Raw genomic sequence first — 12,351 nt, forward strand, 5'->3', positions numbered from 1 at the left:
AGACAGTGGTTCATATCCTGAACCAGCACGTCATTCCTAGGTCTAGTAGTGGATCTTCAAATAGATCATATTCCCATCGCCGGCGACCAGGGTCTAGAGTGCAGCGCAAATCTAGCACTGGGGAGATCGGAATGATAGAAATAGCAGCATCCGTGGAAAGAAGAACGACGACCGACAGCCTAGAAGCGGATCACAAGAATTACTGGCAGCAATGCCATTGATGCCCCAAAAAAATGAATAACTGTCAAATTTCGAAGACACAAAAGATGGCAGATGCCGGAATCTGGAGCGACAAACAAGACGCCGATTATGTTTAACTTGCGTTTCTTTTTCTTTTTGAGAATGCTGCTTATCCGATGCCCGTGATGCTGCTGCGTGGGTTTTTTTTATTACACCCGTACAGCCATGTACTTGGCCGAGATGTCTCGACCCGGAAGGTCGACTGTCCATTTCCCCTCACTGATGCTGCCTGAACCGCTTGGTTCCTCAGCATCTTGCCAGTCGTTTGTTTAGTTGTATTTAATAATTAAAGGTTCAAACCGCTGATAGCTTTTTAAATGAATTTGATTTGTTACGCGATGCCTTTGCCCTGCCGAGCCGGGCGTCACTTCCTGGCGTCAGTAACATAGTAGTTTGGTGCCGCGCATGCTCAAGGTCGTCGTCTCATTGATAAAAGTTCCGCGCACTGACAGAGTAACTTTTTGGAGAACCGACGTTCGGGAATGCGCCGCGCTCTGAGCTCGCGATGGCTGTTGGCGGGAGTGTCCTTATCTGCAGGAGCCGCTTTGGGGATCGGATACGGAACCTACCGGCACCAGGAAGCTTGCGGTCATCTCCAGCGTTTCCCCGTGATTCCGATCCCGTCCGTTACCGCGGATGCCATTGGCAACGAGTCCCTGGTGCCGCTGGCTCCTGCTCAGCTCAGCCCAGGCAGGACGACCGAAATCATGAAGTTCGGGTTCCCCTCTCTGTCCCATATCAAGACCCGCGAATCGTACGTGTTGGCTTATGACCCCCGCACCAGGAACGCCCTGTGGGTGCTGGAGCATTTGGACGCGGCCAGGCTGGGCCTGTCCTGCTCCGACCGCAGCCGCAGTGAGTTCAAGGAGGACCAGTCTGTACACGAATACCACCGAGCACAGAACGCGGACTATAAAGGTAGCGGCTTTGACCGGGGTCACTTGGCAGCGGCCGGCAACCATAAACAGAGCCAGCAATGCATGGATGATACCTTCTACCTCAGCAACATCGTACCGCAGGTAAGCAGGAGGGAAGCACACTAGCATCCCGATACACAAACAGATGATGCTTAAACGGTCAGCAGGTGAGAAAGCATCAGTGAGGAGAGATACAGAATCAATGAACAATCTGCTGGAGAGACTCAGCCGGTTGAGTAGAGAGAAAGTGTCAACGTTTCGGGTCAAAGCCCCTGCACCTGTAATTTCTTGTGTCTACACAAAATCAACGTTTTCAAGTCGAGGATCCGTCATCAGAACTGGCAAAGATGTTTCGAGTCGCAGAGACAGGGAGATGGAGAGGGAACAGAGAGAATGCTTGTGATAGGGTGCAGACCAAAGTTGCCAAGGTAATATTTTTTTCAAAAAAAACAGCAATTGGGGCGAGCAACTCGGTCCAGAGATAAATTGAAACAAAGGTACTACTAAAGTTGTGAGAAAAGTGGGTTTAGTTGAAATGATGAAACTTGATATTAAGTCCTGAGGGTTGTAACACGCCGTGATGGAAAATGAAGTGCAGTTCCTTGAGCTTTGCTTGGTATTACTGCAGAATGCAAAGACAGAGGCCATAGTGGGAGTACGATGGTGACGAGTAACCTGAAGCTCGGGATCACTCTCACAGACTGGTCAGCAGTGTAGTCACCAATGTGCATTTGGTTTCTCGGATACATCAATGGCAATACAAGAAAAAGGAGGTGTAATTGAATTATTGCTTTGCCCTGTGAGGGCACGGAAACTTTATCCTTGTTGTGGTTGGCAGCAGACCATTCAGAGGGTATTGTACCCTCCCTGACTCCCTGGTCCAATCTTCTAATTCCACAATCTGATCTGCTTCTCTCAGCACTTTCCCATGCAGCTCTGGCAGATCCATTGCCTGTCCCTTTACCGTGTCCCTTCCGACCTTCAAGGAACCCAAAGAGTCCTTGCAGGTGAGGAAGCATTTCATGTGCACGTCCAGTGCTGTGTATTGGATTTGGTGCTTGCGATGTGATCTTGTCTACAGTAGAAACAGGTTGGCTGAACACATTGCAGAACATCTCCATTACCTTCGAAAGAGTGGGAACTGTAAACTTCCAGTCATCTGACATTTTAATTCTCCGTCCCAGCGCCATTCTGACCTCTGCCTTTGGCCCTCAGTGTTGCTCCAAAGGTGTTCAGGATCAGGCTCAAGGATCAGCACCTCACCCTCTGCCTTGTTATGTTACAACCATCTGGGCTTGATACTGAGTTTAATCGCTTAAAGTAGAACCCTCTTTTTTTGTAGATATGGCTATACCTGTATGTTGTTGTTTCAGTTTAAATTTCTCTTTCTATCATTTTGTCCGTTACAAGTTCCTAAAGTCATTGTTACCTCCACAACTTACCACAAGCACAATTTATCAAAGGCACTTACCACAGATATTCCCTCTACACTCCATCTCTCCCTTCAGCAACTTAAAGCACACTTGTGATTTCACTTTTCCAGTTCTAGTGTAGAATCCTTGACCCAGAATGCTCACTCTGTTTTTCTCCCCACTGATGCTGCTTGACCTGCACTGTGCCTCTAACATTCTCTGTTTCTGTTGCAAATAGAGAGGGGATGGGTGTCACTTGTTTTGTTACACTATACAAGTGTAGCATTTCATATCTAGCTCCGGACTTTGCTCACAAGGGTTTCCCTTGTAGTACTTTAGAGATAAAATAGGAAGATACTCAGCTGCTTCTGTGAAAGATCTAATCAATTGGCCTGATTTTCCCTGCCTCTTTCTCAAGGCCATGTAAGTTTTCATGTCTGTGCCCTGTCTGTATAATTTCAGCTTGCATTGTAACAAGAGAGTCATAAGGAGAAGATTGAGCTTGTAAGCTGTGTGATTCATCAAAACCAGGAGTTATACAGTATAGGAATGGATAGGTGCTTTAACCCACCAAGTTAAGACCAACAGCATTCATACTAATCCCTTTTATTTTATTGTCCCCACATTTCCAGCAAATCCCTTAAATTCTACCAGTCACCTACACGCCAGCGGATATTTAATGCAGCCAATTAACCTACTGACCAACATGTCTTTGGGATGTGGGAGTACACCAGAATACCCGGGGGAAACCCACGGGGCTATAGGCAGACATGCGAACCCACACACACACGTAGTGCCAGAGGCCCAGATTGATTCCTGCCGAAGGGTCTCAGCCTGAATCGTCGGCTGTACTTTTTCCCCATAGATGCTGCCTGTCCTGCTGAGTTCCTCCAGCATTTTGTGTGTGTTGCTGGGATTTCCAGTGTCTGCAGACTTTGTGGCCCAGATTGAAGATGGGTTTCTGGCACGATGAGGTAGCAATTCTGCTTGCAACACCACTGTGTCGTGGTCTTTGAAACTTACCCGTACGTTCTTTCAGAAATTCATAGCATAGCACTGTTTCTTTTCTCATTTTCATCTATACTGGTAATTTTACTATTGTGACTCCGAAGAAAATACAAAAAATAGGAGAAACAGTACAACACTCAGCCCATCCAGTCTGCCTCATCATGTATTGCCATCATGGCTCATCTGATTGTAACCTCAACGTGCTGTATTTTCCAGTCTCTTGCCTTCAATTCAGAAACTCTGCTTCCAATGGTGTTTGAGGAAAATTCCAAAGATCCACAGAGAGAAAATAATTTCATCTCAACCCTGTATTAAATAGCCAATCCATTTAGTTTTAAACTGTAACCCCAGTTCTGTGCTCTTCCACAAGGGGAATCTTTCTGTCCACATTAACTCAATCAAAACACAAAAAGGATCAAATCCTTTCTTCCTCTTCAAAACTACATTTCATTCCAAGTATTTGACAAAAACATTATATGCCATTTTCAGCCACCTAAAACTTTTGTTAATCATTATCTTTTACTTTCTTCCACTGAGTCAATTTCTAATCCAACTAGCCATTTTCCTCTTCTAATTATTTTTACTTCCTTTGATCAATCTTTAAAACTTTTTGCTAAAATACACTAGATTCCCTCAAATGCTTTATGCTCATTAATCCTCTTCAAAATGTTCACCAAATTAGTCAAAGATAATTGTTTGCTGACTGTCCTTGATCTTAATTAATCTACAATAGACACAAGATTTTTTTTTAAATCCTTGGGAACTAAGTTCAGTATTACCTGAATTTGCTAAATCTGCTACATTTATCCTATGTCACACATCAGATTTATTCAGGTATTCATTGTTACAGATGAATAATCTAGTGTAAAACAATTTTAGAGTCATGGAGAAGTACAGCACTGAAACAGGCCCTTCAGCCCATCTAGTCCATGCCAAAATCATTTGAACTGCCTACTCCCAACGACCTGCATTGGGACCATAGCCCTACATATCTCTACTATCCATGTACCTAACCAAACTTCTCTTCAGTGTTGAAATTGAGGTGGCAGCTCATTCCACACTCTCATAACCCTCTGAGTGAAGAGGATTCCCCTCATGTCCCACTTAAACTTTTCATATTGCACCCTTAACCCATGACCTCTGGTTGTAGTCCCACCCAACCTCAGTGGAAAAAACCTGCTTGCATTTACTCTATCTTTCCTTATAATTCAGGTCCTCCAGATGTGGCAACGTCCTTGTAAATTTTGTCTGTATTCTTTCAATCTTATTTACATCTTTTTTGTAGATAGGAGACCAAAATTGCACACAATACTCCAAATTAACTTCGCCAATGTCTTTTACAACTTCGACATAACATCCCATCTCCTGTACTCAATACTTTGATTTCTGAAAGCCAATCTGGCAAAAACTTTTTTTCTGACTCTATCTACCTGTGACACCATTTTCAGCAAATTATGGACGTGTATTCCCAGATCCCTTTGTTCTACCACACTCCCCAGTGACCTACCGTTCACCATGTGAAACCTACCCTGGTCGGTCAAACTCAACAGTCATTTTTCAGTCCAATTTTCCAGCTGGTGCAGTTCCTTCTGTAAGCCGTGATTGCCTTCCTCACTGTTTTGTAGGAATATTTATGTAGTGATGGATGCATTTGAGAGGAATGCTGGATAATAACATTATCACAGAGAAGCTAAGTTTTGAAACATTGACAAATTTGAGCTGGAGACTACAAATGTGTTTCTAATCTAGCAAGGATTAAGGAAATATGTTCATGAATAAATAGACAGCTGCAGGGAATGCCGTATCATGGCCAATAACTTCATTCTCATTAGTTCTGCAGTGCAGTCACTGCAATCTGATGGCTTTTAGGGGAAATCATGCTTTAATTCTGAAATACAGTAAATACATCATAGCTTTTTGTAGTTGAGAACCAACCAGTCTTTGAGAAGGACACTAATGTATCCTGGAGCATAGCCTCTCCTCACCTGAAGGAAAAGAAGTGATTCCTGGCAGAATTCAACAGAGATGTATTCAGAGAACAGCATTGGTATACTTGCACTCAGACCAACAATGGAACTTGTTTTCATTTTGGTAGCAATTCTTTTTCACTGTATATTAGTTTTGTCTGGAGCAATAAAACTAACTGCTTGTGACCATGTTGTTTCAATTTAATCATGAACACGCGCACATATTTTACTATCTATTTATTGTCTTTTTCGTGCTACTTTTAGTTTGTATCTACTTCATTACTTTAGAATCCAAATTTAAATAAGAGTGCCTGGAACAATCTGGAGAAGTACTGCCGGAGCCTGACCAAGTACAACAAAAATGTTTTTGTTTGCACTGGACCCCTTTATCTGCCAAGGTATGTCTCTAAACCTTTCCGTCGGGTTGCTTAGGACAGCATTATTAACCCCAGTATAATCTAAGCCACTGGAAAGAGGGGAGTAACTTTTCGCAGCTTCGTGGTAATAGGAAGATGCCACAGCAAGTGCTGGTCAGTCACAAACAGAGTGACATTGCTGCACAGCTTGGGGAAGGTTTCCTGCTCCTTACTGCCCTCCAGAAACCCTTCCTTCAAACTTTGCGGACATCATGATGAGGATAGCCTCTGCTCCGGTGTTTTTGCAATGTTTCTCACTACATATTAAAATTAATATTAAAATTGTACAAGGCATTGGTAAGGCCAGATTTGGAGTATTGTGTACAGTTTTGGTCACTGAATTATAGGAAAGATGTCAACAAAATAGAGAGAGTACAGAGAAGATTTACTAGAATGTTACCTGGATTTCATCACAGAGAAAGGTTGAACAAGTTGGGACTTTATTCTTTGGAACGTAGAAGGTTGAGGGGGGACTTGATAGAGGTATTTAAAATTATGAGCGGGATAGATAGAGTTGACGTGGATAGGCTTTTTCCATTGAGAGTGGGGGAGATTCAAACAAGAGGGCATGAGAGTTTAGGGGGCAAAAGTTTAGGGGTAACATGACATGAGGGGGAACTTCTTTACTCAGAGAGTGGTGGCTGTGTGGAACGAGCTTCCAGCGGAAGTGGTTGAAGCAGGTTCGATGTTGTCATTTAAAGTAAAATGTGAAAGCTGGAATGGACAGGAAAGGAATGGAAGGTTATGGGCTGAGTGCAGGTCGGTGGGACTAGGTGAGAGTAAGCGTTTGGCACGGACTAGAAGGGCCGAGATGGCCTGTTTCCATGCTGTAATTGTTATATGGTTATATTTATAAAATTTTAACTTGCCAATATACTTTTCTGGTTCCACCCATGCCGTCCTAGTTTTTTTTAGATACAGAAGACATAGGAACAGAATTGGGCCATTTGGCCCATTGAGTCTATTCAGGACTGATTTATTTTCCCTCTCAATACCATTCTTCTGCCTTCTCCCTATAACCTTTGATGCCCTTATTAATCAATAACCTGTCAACCTCTGCTTTAAGTGTACCGAGTGACTTGACATCTACAGATGAATTACCAAAAAGCCTTGTGGATTGCCAAGGTTCACATGTTGAAGTAGGGTGGGCTAAGAGGAATTTGCCATCTTTGATTAAGCCGTGTTTGGGGATGAATGGACATCTTGAAGGAGTAGGGGAATAGTGTGACAAGAAAAGGATAATAGTACACCACCAAATCCTGAGTTATCCTCCTGAATTCTGCAGCTTGGGCTCTAGGTCCCATCGTGGAAGAGGCCAGGAATGAATGGGGTGTTGGGAGGTGAGGCCTTGCCATCTTGAGAGCTGGTCACCTACTTGATATTAGACACAAACTAGAAGCTGTTAGGGACAAATGGAGAATGAGCAACATTGTACTCTTCCCACTTTAAAAAAACACTCAAGATACAGTGAAAAGAGATGTGTATAATGTCATGAAAAAGAAGTTCCCTCCAAATCCACTATTGGGGTGTTACCTGTCGGCTGAGACGCCAAACTTAAGTCCTGCCTATCTTATTAAATGGGAGCAATTGATCCCATGTCACTGCTTCAAGCAAGGAAACCCCCACTGACCAATAGTTAGGGTACTGTGCAAAAGTCTAGGCATGTATGTATAGCTAGGGAGCCTAAGATATTTGCACAGTACTGTAGTAATTTTATATATTGCACTGACCTGCTGCTGCAAAAACAAAACAAACTAATTTCATGGTATATGTGAGTGATGATAAACCTGATTCTGATATGGGTCTCTATCGTGGACTGAGCGTGGGAAGGGGGCAGGGAGAGGGAATGTCACCAAGAGAGACATTCTGTAATGATCAATAAACCAATCGTTTGGAATCAGATGACCTTGCCTGGTGTCTCAGGGCTGGGTATGTCTGTACCCATGCCACCCCCTGTCCTTGGCACTTCACTGACACCTGTCCTACACCCCTCCCACACTCTCCACGCTCAACATTCCCAACATCCTTTGCTCCCGTCAGGTTTACAAACTTGCCCTCCACTCTTGGAAGTCCGGGTCCAGTGGTACAGGTAGTTGTCACAACTGGGGTCTTCCTTGGTCTCAGTGGATGACCCTGACTACTTCTGTGCCTGGTCATGCCCTTCGCTGTCCACGGAGCATTCCACAGCTGCACTCCTGGTCAGTGGCTCTCGCTGTTGGTCTCATCCACCCAGTCTGCTGGAACTGGCTTCGCGTGCAAGGACAGGTATCTTCCTATCTCACTAGGGCATGAGGCCCACCTGTCCAAATGGTGTCCTGGAGTGTGGCTGCTGTGAAACGCTACTTGGAGCCACAGCTGAGAACTGAGTGTCCAGTGGGGACCAAAGTGAGTGAGCTGCCCCAGGATGGATATGACAAGCTCTTCAGCAGAGGTGCTACCCCTCCCTGGACACCCCATACATCCTTATGCCAAATACGAGGAGATTAAACTGAATATCGGGTTGTTTGTGAATCCTTGCTGTGAGGACATTGGTTAAGGCACTTTTGGCATTAATTAATAATTCTGAGTTCCTCCAGCATTTTGTGCGTGTTGCTTTGGTTTTCCAGCATCTGCAGAACTTCTTGTGGTCATTGTTTGGTTATATTTTGATCAGGCAGGAGTCAGACGGGAAGGTGTATGTTAAGTATCAGGTCATCGGGAAGAACAATGTTGCAGTTCCAACTCACATCTTCAAAGTGGTGATACTGGAGAAGTACAGCGGAGAAATTGAACTGCGGTCGTACGTGATGCCAAATCAGCCGGTTTCGGAGAATATTCCCCTTGAAAGTTTCTTGGTTCCAATCGAAAGCATCGAGCGGGCATCTGGCCTCCTGTTTGTCAGCAACATTCTGAAAAGAACCAATAATCTGAAAGCCATAAGTGCCAGCAGTAAATAAATTACACATTGGGCAGTAACTGTGATAGAAAATTATCAGGATGTGGAATGAAGATTTGTTCTTGAGTGAATTGTACGCTTCACTTTATGGCATGAATAAGTCAAGTTTATTCTTAATTTCCACATAGTTTTACTCAGGTTAAAGATTCAAAGTACACTTATTAGCAAAGTTTGTATGCAGTGTACAACCCTGAGATTTGACAGCCATGAAAAAAAGAAACACCATGGAACCTGTTCAAAGGAAAACAACAAACCTCCAACACGCCCCACCCAAAAAAGAAAACAAATGAACAAAAAACACAGAATATAAACCATCAAACCACCAAGTCAACAAAACAGTCCGGCAATATTCAGTTTCAGCTTTGTACAGTTTAATCTAGTGTAGTGTTGTTCATTATTTGAATGTTTTATGCACCATTCATATTTATGCTATTTAATTGAAATTATTATTAAATTCAACATTGCAAAGGAAGTACCATTAACTTGAAGATGACTATTATTGGAATATTCTATTGGTTTATTTTACCGGGCTGAAAAGCTATTTTAGGCTTTTTTTGTGGTTTCTAGGGATCATATGGGTCAGCTCGTGTTTTCTTGGGATGTGGACATTGTTGGCAAAGCCAGCATGTATTCACTATTTTGAGTTGTGACTGCGGTTTTAAAAAAATCCCGTGACTCTATTTGAAGAAGAATGGAGAGTTCATATAGCAGCATTTGTCCCTCAAAGTCACATTTTGTATGAAGCAAACTGGTTGATTAAGCCCTCAGTTAGCTGTTCACAATTTGCTGTTCACAAATTAGCTTTTCCAATACATTTAAGATATTGGCCTGAAACATATTCTCCATATTTACTGCCTAAATTACTATTTCCATCCAGCATTTCATTTTTTTAAAAAAATTCAGGTCTCAGGTATTTTTTTTTTGCTTCTGGAATACTCCATCAACACTGGAATATTTTGGGGTTGTGAAAACTGCAGTGTAACCAAGCTCTATTTTAAAAGCACCCCAAGTGCTGTTAACATTTAGTAAACAGAAAACAAGCTGTAAAACTGGGAACATCCAAAAGTGCGTTTTTTAAAAAAAAGTTTCTGCGGAGAAATTAAGAGAAGTAAAAAATTTGAACATTGTCACAAGGTGATCATTCTGTTGGACTTTTTGTGGTAGGTCACACTTCTTAAAAAAAAGTTATTTGTTTTTCGAAGTTACATTTTTTGTTGAAGTTGTTTATTATGACTGTATGGTTTATATTTCTTGTTTATAGTCTTCAAATAAAATTAAATTCTGATCGTAAGCATGCACTTCTGATTTTTTTTTGGTTTGAGCCATAATCAGATAAATATCATCTTGGCTTCAGCAGCATAGAAATATGACAAGTTCAAAAACCTGTGATAGGTACTTCATCCGAATTAGATTCTGTAATTTCTAATCAATTACAGCCTCACAGTCAGGAAAATCACTGGAACGTCTCAAATTTAAATACACTTTTTCTTCCTCAGCATGGAAAAGTATTGTTATTGATCACGTTTATTTACTCATGAGTTTGATCTCCAGCCCTGCCAAGTGGCTGACCCGGCAGACCGGGAGGCTCCGTTTTAGGCCTACAGATGCGTCCGTTTAACTAGGAAAGTGCGAGAGGAGCTCAACAAGTCGTAGAGGTCGACGTTTTGGGCCGAGACCCTTCATCAGGACTGGAAAAGAAAGGGGGCAGAAGCCGGAACAAGAAAGCGAGGGGAGGGGGAGGAGTACAAGCTGGCGGGTAAAAGGAGAGAGGGCGGCTGAGGGAGGGCAAATGAAACAAGAAGGTGGAAAATGTAGAGGGTTGAAGAGGAAAGAATATGATAGGAGAGGACAGTGGATCATGGGAGAAAGGGAAGGAGGAGGGCAACCAGAGGGAGGATGCATGTGGCGCTTGAGCTCGCTCTGTCACTCATCGTCGCCTTTGTTCACCTTGGCCCTACCTTCCTCTACCTCTGCGCATTCAAATAGAGTTCTCCTTATGTTAACCTGTTCGGTGGCTTTATCAACCTCTTGCTTGATCAAGGAGTGCCTAGATTGTAGCAGATAGCGTGTTTTAGAACTGAGCCAAGGACAGTTATGTCGAGTGTAGTGTCAGTTGAGAAGCTGTTCAGATCACTTCTCCCATACTGTATATGTCAGCTGGTTTCTGGAATTCTGTGCTTATTCTACCCAGTATGTGTTCTTTTATTGGACCTTAGCTTTCAAATTCATGTAGATCAGGAATATTTTCTCCTTTTCAAACATGATTGTTTTTCCAGAACAAGTTACAGAAACTTGAATTTACAGTTAATTATACGTGATATCTCCTGGTCATTCTAATTGAACGTTTTTTTTCTGATTAGTATTCACGGAACGCGGTGTGGGACTGTGGGCTTTCTGTAACAGCTGCTTTTTGGGGACCATCCGTTTGCGAGGGACTGGCTGAGTCGAGCATTTATTATTTTTTTTATTTTGCAGTCTTTTGAGTCCCTCAAAATTGATTTCCCAGGAGTTTTTTTTTGGCTGCTGTTTTCACTGGATCAACTAATTTGCGGATGACACCAAGATTCAGGGTGTAGACTTAAAACTCGGGGCGGGATCTGGACAGCTGGAAAAATAGACTGAAAAATTGCAGATGGAATTTAATGCAGACAGTGTGAGGTGTTGAACTTCGGGATGACAGGGTAGGACTTACATAGATAATAGTAGGACACTGACGAGTGTGGTAGGATCGAGAGATCTGGGAGAACAGATACATAATTTCCTGGTGCCCTCATGGGTAGATGAAGTAAATAGAATATTTGCACATTGGCTTTCATAAATCAGATTATTAAGCAGAGGAGTTGGGGATGTTATATTGAAGTTGTAGAACCTTGGTGAGGCCAAATTTGGAGAACTGTGTGCAGATCTGGTCATCTAGCTATAGTCAGTTCAGGCAATCCAAGGACTCAGTTGAGTAAACCCTTGATGCAAGAACATCCTTTCTCATCCCCATCTGAGGTCAAAGTAAACGAAACATTATATATTTACATGCAATGTTGGTTTTTTGTTGAACACATGGCAAAATGGGGCAGTCACGTCGGCTCGCCAGCTGCTCAGAGATCGCTGGAGGAGCAGCCAATAGGAGAGCGGTTTACTAAAGTGGGCATCCAGTAGGAGCGGCTCTTGGTGATTCTTGGCTACGGAGAGGAAGCCGACATGGCCGAGTTACAGCGGCCGCCGCTGAAGCGGTGGAAGGGGAAGCCGGTGAGTTCTCACAGGTCGCTCATTACGCGTAGGGACGGCCGAAAGAAAGATAAAGACAGAGAGATGTATAAAGGGGGAGGAAGCAAGCAAGGACCTCGGGTGTTCACTGCCGCTTCCACCGACCACGCTGTGGGAAAGTGAAGCATCCCCCTTTAAAGCTGTTTAACCGCCGGGTGTTGGCGGTCGCGAGTTGATTTAATTTGTCACTGCTGG

At 43.2% G+C, this 12,351-nt stretch overlaps 2 protein-coding genes across 4 annotated transcripts in view; both read left to right on the top strand.

Annotated features, from left to right (window-relative positions):
- The first annotated feature begins 594 nt into the window (after window positions 1-594).
- On the top strand, window positions 595-10,186 carry endog (endonuclease G). Its single transcript, XM_072240381.1, has 3 exons — window positions 595-1,259; window positions 5,833-5,942; window positions 8,614-10,186. The coding sequence occupies exons 1-3, from the start codon at window positions 723-725 to the stop codon at window positions 8,894-8,896; spliced, it is 930 nt and encodes a 309-aa protein (XP_072096482.1). The 5' UTR covers window positions 595-722; the 3' UTR covers window positions 8,897-10,186.
- Window positions 10,187-12,032: 1,846 nt separating this feature from the next.
- Window positions 12,033-12,351, top strand: part of spout1 (SPOUT domain containing methyltransferase 1) — a 32,092-nt gene continuing 31,773 nt past the window's right edge. For all 3 annotated transcript variants that reach the window (XR_011882833.1, XR_011882834.1, XM_072240384.1), the window contains exon 1: window positions 12,033-12,138. Coding sequence is in view for 1 of the 3 variants with exons in the window: in XM_072240384.1 (XP_072096485.1) it covers window positions 12,091-12,138 (48 nt within the window). In the remaining 2 variants the exon portion in view is untranslated. The remainder of the gene's footprint in view (window positions 12,139-12,351) is intronic.

The sequence above is a fragment of the Mobula birostris genome, chromosome 22 (assembly GCF_030028105.1).
Source record: "Mobula birostris isolate sMobBir1 chromosome 22, sMobBir1.hap1, whole genome shotgun sequence".
Lineage (NCBI taxonomy): Eukaryota > Metazoa > Chordata > Chondrichthyes > Myliobatiformes > Myliobatidae > Mobula > Mobula birostris.

Coding starts and splice junctions, on each gene's coding strand:
- endog (XM_072240381.1), top strand. CDS start 723: ATGCGCCGCGCTCTGAGCTCGCGATGGCTGTTGGCGGGAGTGTCCTTA. Junction 1,260..5,832: donor TCAGCAACATCGTACCGCAG/GTAAGCAGGAGG, acceptor TCATTACTTTAG/AATCCAAATTTAAATAAGAG. Junction 5,943..8,613: donor GGACCCCTTTATCTGCCAAG/GTATGTCTCTAA, acceptor TATTTTGATCAG/GCAGGAGTCAGACGGGAAGG.